Source organism: Streptopelia decaocto, assembly GCF_964273445.1.
Source record: "Streptopelia decaocto genome assembly, chromosome: 2".
Classification (NCBI taxonomy): domain Eukaryota; kingdom Metazoa; phylum Chordata; class Aves; order Columbiformes; family Columbidae; genus Streptopelia; species Streptopelia decaocto.
The window spans coordinates 40,599,593-40,606,467 of record NC_138655.1 but is presented as its reverse complement, the minus strand read 5'-3'; the positions used below and the strand labels follow the sequence as shown (position 1 = coordinate 40,606,467).

General features: G+C 47.3%; 1 protein-coding gene across 1 annotated transcript; it reads right to left on the bottom strand.

Moving 5' to 3' along the window:
• Positions 1 to 2,480: 2,480 nt before the first annotated feature.
• PENK (proenkephalin) lies at positions 2,481 to 6,043 on the bottom strand. The gene is made up of 3 exons (XM_082046442.1): positions 5,958 to 6,043; positions 5,322 to 5,463; positions 2,481 to 3,446 (listed from the first exon to the last, which is right to left on the bottom strand). Exons 2-3 carry the CDS (start codon positions 5,457 to 5,459, stop codon positions 2,787 to 2,789), a joined length of 798 nt encoding a protein of 265 aa, XP_081902568.1. The 5' UTR covers positions 5,460 to 5,463; positions 5,958 to 6,043; the 3' UTR covers positions 2,481 to 2,786.
• Between the last annotated feature and the right edge of the window lie 832 nt (positions 6,044 to 6,875).

Below are 6,875 nucleotides of genomic sequence, written 5' to 3'. Positions count from 1 at the left end.
TTGGGTTGCATGCATATATCCCAGTCAGATGTTTTATCAAGTACTTTTTTTACTATATAAATTTATATAAATGGGAAGGTTTAGTAGATCAAAACAGTTCATTCTGCAAGATACACACTAGGTATCTAGAGCTTTAGGAGTTTCATTCCTCATTAAATTATCAGTTTTTTGTTAACTGTGAAGGATGCATTGCAACAACTGGTAAACCTTTCGCATTTAGTAAAACAATGCTTGTTTTACTTAGAACACTGGTCTCTTTGACTAAATTAGAGGTAATTTTCCCTAATTTTCTTATGGAAAAGAAGTAAATAAATGTTGAAGTGAAAGATTAAGCATGCAACTGCATTGTAATTTTAGTTCTTTTTGGAGCTTATGTTTGAAGCAAACCTGTTGCTGACACCTGCATCCCATGCATGGGTTTGCGCTGCAGAACTGGCTTGGTGGGCACAGCCCGAGGTCCTTGTGGATAGAATCACTAGGGTGATGTGTTCCAGGAGCCCAACTGAGGCCTTCTAGCCACTCGTGGGCAGGTGCTATGGGGGAAAGAATGGGAAGAAGATCTTTCTCCTGTGGTGGGTGGCATCTTGAAAAACTCTCTAGAAAGGTGATAGGGAATATAACTGAATTCTGAAAAAGCCACGGAGCTTGTACAAGCATCTGTATTTTCTGCCTTTTAAAATTCGGTATCATCAATTCCATACAGTAGAAAAGGAAAATAGGTGCCCTGCTGTATGGGAATATAGTGGAAGATTTGGCGAGGAGGTTAGTTAAATGTAAATATGCTCAAGTGACTTGCACCTGTCTGTAGAAAAAGCACATAGATCACACTAATTGTTTTACTGACCTTGTGAGCTTGATGAGAAGAACCTCTGTGTTAGATAACATAGGCCTGTGAGAAACTCTAGGCACCTTATCGCTATGTCTGAGATTCCTGCTTTGTTGTGAGAAAGAGCAGGAGGCTGCAACTGCCTGAAGCCTTGAAATACAGGTGAGCTCAGCAGGCCCAGTGACCTTCCAGCAGGGCTGAACTGACCAGCGCCTGCGTCCTGCTTGTGTCACCTCTGCCTGGGAGCTCAGGTGTGGCTTCGGAGATCCCCCAGTAGAGAGGTAACTAAAATAAAACTTGCTCTTCACAATGCATTCGTGGCTTCTGGCTCTTCTTGCGATGTGCCTGCGTATGTGTACACACGTGCTTTTTACTGAAGGAAAAGCAACACCTTGTGGTTTATCAGCTCTTCAGCAGGATTTCGGCCATTTCAGACCACACAAATAATTCTCTAAGGGCCAAGTCCCAAATCATCACAACTAATTGTATGTGATGGGGCTTTTAAGTGTATATTTAAAAACAGCTTAATTTTTAAAAGTCCTGAGTACCTAAAAGATCCTATTGACTTGAAGTTAAAGAAAAGTCAGACAATTAATTTGTCCTTTGTGTCAAACCTGAAATACAGATGCTGAATACAGAGCCACAGATGATTTTAGACACCTAGCTCCCATAAACTATTTCATCACTAACCAGGGTATCTAAACAGCTTCTAGGATTTTGACTGTAGAAACTTTAAATTATTGTGCCAATGGTCAAAGCAATTTTTAAAATGTTAGTTTAAGTGGAAAGTAACCAGTAACTTATAGTAGTAGGCGGAGGAAAAGTATTTACAGATATGAAATCTAGGGGGACAGTTCAGAATTATGGAAGGAAGTGCACACTGGGATGGGAGCTGGTCTTTGATGTAAGTGCCACCGCTGTAAATGTCAAAGGATCTACTCTGTAAGTGTTGGCTTTTTGCATTTATTCTTGGATTTACTTACACTGTCTCTGTTTGAAATGGAAAAGGCTGACCAACTGTTTCCCTTATTTCAGTAGGGCCAAAGTGATTTATACCAGCTGAGGAATCAAACACAAACCTGTTCCATGGGAAACCATTTGTCAAGTGCTCTGTAAAATTAGGATTTTGAATTTTTTCTTTTTATATGCAGCTTTTGGCTATGTTTATTTTGCACAAATTGACTTACTGCTTTTTGAGTTAGTGTTTATAACTTTAAGGCCAACTGTACAATCCTATATTGGACAGATATAAAAGGTGTAACTAATAAAATGTGGCAATGGGTTGTGCATTGGAGAAATGTTTTTTTGTGCTTTAGGTCAAACACATGATTTTTTTTTAAGTGAATTGGCTGAACATTATGAATTATAAATTTAGGCTTTAAACATTTATTCTGTTCACTGGTTAAAATGAGAGCAGTTAGAGAAAATACAGTTATATTCACTTTAGAGCATATTTATTATTCTAGTATTCTAAGAAACTGAGAAAACTAAAGACAAAAATGTGTTTCAGTTGCTGTGTGTGCAGTACAAATTCTATAATTACAGAAAATATGTTGTCATTGCTCTGATTGCTTAAAGAAGAAAATTGAGATGATGTTTGATTAAATGATTGGGAGTAAATAAATAGCATTTCAGAATTTATGCAGTTAGGATGAAGAATTTATTGTATATACAGTTAAGCAACTCTACTGTAGATGTATTAATACTTTCTCTTTAAAGAAAATGAATACAGTAATCAAAATAGTTTCAGCATGGAAACTACAATACAGTCTGAAACTTGACTAGACCAGAAATTAGTTATTTGACTTGAAAGAACACAGAACTCGAAACAACAAATCGCAGATTGCATCATTAACCAAGGACAGTAAAAAACTGTACAGTACAAGCAACACGTTACAATAAGTTATGACCAATAAGGCAGTCTTTCTCATGTAGGACAAAAGGGATAAAAGGAAAGGTATTAAAATCTCATAAATCCACCATATCTCTTCTCCACCTCTGGGACGTCTTTGGAGTAAGTTTCTCCATCTTCTTCTGAAGAGCGAATGGAGTCGGCGAAGCGCTTAAGAAACCCACCGTATCGTTTCTGGTAATCCAGCCACCATTCTGGCCTGCCCACTCTTCTCATGAAACCACCGTATCTCTTTTGCAGCTCTTTGGCTTCATCTTCCAATTCGGGGCTGCGCTTTATGCTTCTCATGAAGCCTCCATATCTTTTGCTGACGTCTCCGTCATTTTCACTTATCTCTCGGTAATGCCCCACTTCAGGGTTATCCCCTAGAAGCTCTTTCAGCAGATCAGAGGAATTAGCAAGGGCATCGTCATCCGAGTCTTTCTTCATAAACCCTCCATACCTCTTAGCCAGGATTTCTCCTCCGTTAGCTTCATCCTCTGGTTCTACCCGATAGAGCTCATCCATTTTCTTCATGAACCCCCCATATCTTTTCATGAAGCCTCCATACTTCTTCGCAAGCAAATGATTCTCATCCAACTCTTTCTTGTCTCCTGGAGCAATGTTGCCATCCTCAGAAAGATCCAGCTTTGCCAGTTGCAGGAGGTCCTTGCAGGTCTCCCAAGCTTTGGCAGAAGGCAGCTTTCCTTCACATTCTAGTGTACAGGCCTGAAAAATGGATGTGGTTTACTGAGAATTATTTGATAGTAATGAGCACCTCACTACCACCTTGTTGTAGCTTTACTTGATTTAAGAAGACGGGACAGAATACTGGACAAGATGAACCATGAGTCCTGTATGTCAAGGCTGCCGCTGTGTTTCTGTTTCAAAGGAAGCCCCACATACAGTTCTTGCACCTCCCTCAGCCCCAGGTGTGTTCTTATGAAAATCTTTTACTTACTAATGGTAAGCTAAAAATAAATTGTGGTTTGCTTCATCATGAAAGCATAGAAGAGGATTCAGTCTTCTTAATTAAAAGGAGTATTCAGAAATTTTACAAAATAGATTACTTATCACTGATAAAGTGTCATTCTTGTTGCAAAGAATCCAGTTGCACTGTACTGCATGGCATCTTCAACACACTGAACAGCTCTAAAGCTGTATTTCTATCTAGTATCATTAGTTTCTCGGTGGAAGAGATCTTTCAAATGTGTATGAATACGAGTGTAGAAATACAGGCTCTCTTAGGCAGGATCAAAGTTCTGGTTTTGGTAGGTTGACATACAAAGTAGTGACCATCAGAAAGAGGGAAAAATTCCTAAGCTGTGTTGCTTCTGACTGTAATGAAAAATTTTCAGCCTAAGACAAAAAAAGTTTTCAGTACCTGTATGCATATCTTGTAACCTATCATGTAAAGATAACAACATACATATTAGCTACTGCTATTTCTGTTTTGTCAGAGGAATTTCCTTCCTGTGAAGCCACAAGCTGAAAAAAAAAAAAGTGAATCTGGTGTTTTTCCTTCTTGACCACAGTTTTCATACCACAATAATTAAAGAAACCATAAATATTTTCAATAAGAGAAACACTTATTCTGCCAATGGGTGATGTTTTCCAAGGGTCTCAATGGGCTTTAAAAGCATGAAATTAGGTCAGGAACTGCAGGTACCACTGGCAAAGGACTCGGCAGCCTGAGTTTCCACCTTCTTCAGGGAGGGCTGAGGGACCAAGGCTTTCACTGATGCCGATACTTACATTTAAAGTTGAGTTGCCTCTGTGACTATATTTTTAAATAACTTCAATATCATAACAATTAGAGATTAACATCCCCCCTCCCTCCCACATTCTGGAGATTTCTTAGCATGATTCGTCTTAGAAGACAGTGTCAAAAGGAGCTTTTGCAGGCACATTCCTAACACTGTGCAGCACCGTGCAAAGAGGAAGAGCAGCAGGAGGTACTTCTACTCAAACTAGCCTCAAACCCCACTTTTTGTGAGATTCAGCCAAGTTTTCACGCAGATCCGCTGCATTTCAGCTCGACAACCATCCTACCTGGAGAGAGCTCATCCTGCCATGCAGCCCGCGGCTGGGGGTCGGGACACCCTAAAGCGTCCCGCCCGGCTTCCCCCCACCGTGGCAGGGCTAAAACGCCCGCCAGCGATCTCTCCTTTCCCTGCAGAGCTGCCCTCTCCAGCCGGATTTCCCTTTCCCCTTTCGTTTTCACGCGGCTTTTTCCCTGGCTCCTTCTGGGGCTGCTGGGAGCATTGTCCCCTCTGCGAGAGCCGCCGCTCGCTGACGGGCAGCGGGAGGGACGGGCGGGCTGGGGAGGTCTCCTCGGGGCGCGCTGGGTTTGTAGCGGTAACCCCCGGCCTCACCCTCTCCCCAGCGCCCCGGGTCCCGCACCTCCCTCCCTCCTTCAAAAAACTGGTTTTCCAAGCGACCCCGGCCGTTTCCCCCACTATTTATTTTTGTTATTTCGTTCCTTTGCCCTCTTCTCCTTTTCCTTCTTCCTAAAGTTAACGTGGGGCGGGGGGCCGGCCCGCCTTAGGGGTCTCCGCGGCGCTGAAGCGGCCGAGCGGCTTCCCCGGCCCCGCTGCCGCTTACCAGGGGGTGGATGCTGGCGCGGGGTCCCAGGCGGTAGGCGCAGGCGGCGCAGTCGCGGCCGCAGTCCGCCCGCACCCTCGGAAGCAGGCAGGTGCTGAGGGCCAGCAGCGAGCAGCCGAGTCTCAGGAGCAACGCCATGGAGCTGCAAGAAGGAGAGGTCAGCCGGCAGCCGCCTCCCCCCCGCTCCCACCCCCAGCACTGCCTCCCCCAGCTTCGTGGCAGGAAAAGGTGGCACGAAATTGTCCTGCCCAAGTCCTGGGTCGCAAAGCAACTCTCGTAACTCACACGCTTTTTGGAGCCGGGCTGGTTGCGCTTGCGAGGTAAACAGGCGCTTGGCAGCGGCAAGGCAACGGACCGGCGACCAGAGCAGGAGCGGACCCGCAGGATGAAGCGACCAGACGCTGCCGTCCGGTGAAAGTGTTCGTCCCCAAATACTTTATCGCGCCCTTCTCGCAAAGCCCGCACCTCAGTGGGAGAGACCCACCGCGGAGCGGCACAGGCGGGACGGCGGCCCCTCCCGGGAAGGGTTTCCCACCGGAGCTCCCCGAGTAGCCGCCCCGACGAGGTGCACCAGCCCCGGCAAAGGCACCCCCCGCCCTCCGCCGGTCCCCCTCGCAGGCAGAGCAGTTCACTCACATACAGGCTCCCCTCGGGGCTCCCGGGAGTTGCTGGGGAGTAGAGCTGCGCCTTGCTGGAGCCTCGGCGTCTGAGCCGCTCTTATTTATAGTGAGGCTGAACAGCCTCTGGAGAGACCCCGGAGGGGGCGCGGAGGGAGGAACTCAGAGCCTGCGGCTGCTGACAGCTTCAGTGAGGGCGGCTCGGGGGGGGGAGCCGAGCCGAGCGCCCGCTGACGGGACCGGGCGCGCCGCTGCGGAGCGGGTGCGGGCGGCGGCGGCGGCACTTTATAATTAGTGAACGCGGGGAGAGCGCGTCCTCCCCCAATCGCCGTCGTGCTCCCGCTGACGCAGCACCTACGACATGCCCCCCCGGCGCCGCTGCCCCGCCATCAGTGACTCCGACAGGGCTTGGGATGGGGCGGGGGGGGTACCCCTGCCTTCGGGGGAGTGGGGGACAGGCACAGGGGAAGTTATCGGGGGAAGTTTTCACGGGGGTGGGCGGGGATGAGACATGGGCGTGAGTCATGCTGGGGCAGGGGGAGAGGCGCCCCGGGCTGTCGGCAGCCCCTCGGCCGCAGCCCCGCTCTCCGGGACGGCGGGCAGAGATTCTCTGCAGAGCGTTGCACGGCTCCGGGTAGCGGGGTCGCCTTGTCTCTCTGCCCCCCCCTGCAGAAACCCCAGGCACTGGCGCCTGCTGTACGAGTTCTACCTCCCTTCCTGGGCCTCAGGTGTAAAACACTGTGTTTTGGGGAAGCAGGTTTTACTACAATAAGCAAGAAGACAAGATATTTGATTTGAACATTTTGGAATTTCACAGGTTTGGATGTATTTGCCTTACTTTCACAGTTTGGATGTCTAGGAAAACACAATCAGTAAGGAATCGGAGAGAGGCAAAACCCCGAACACTTCTGTAAGGTTCTCAAGCCCAACAGCTGGG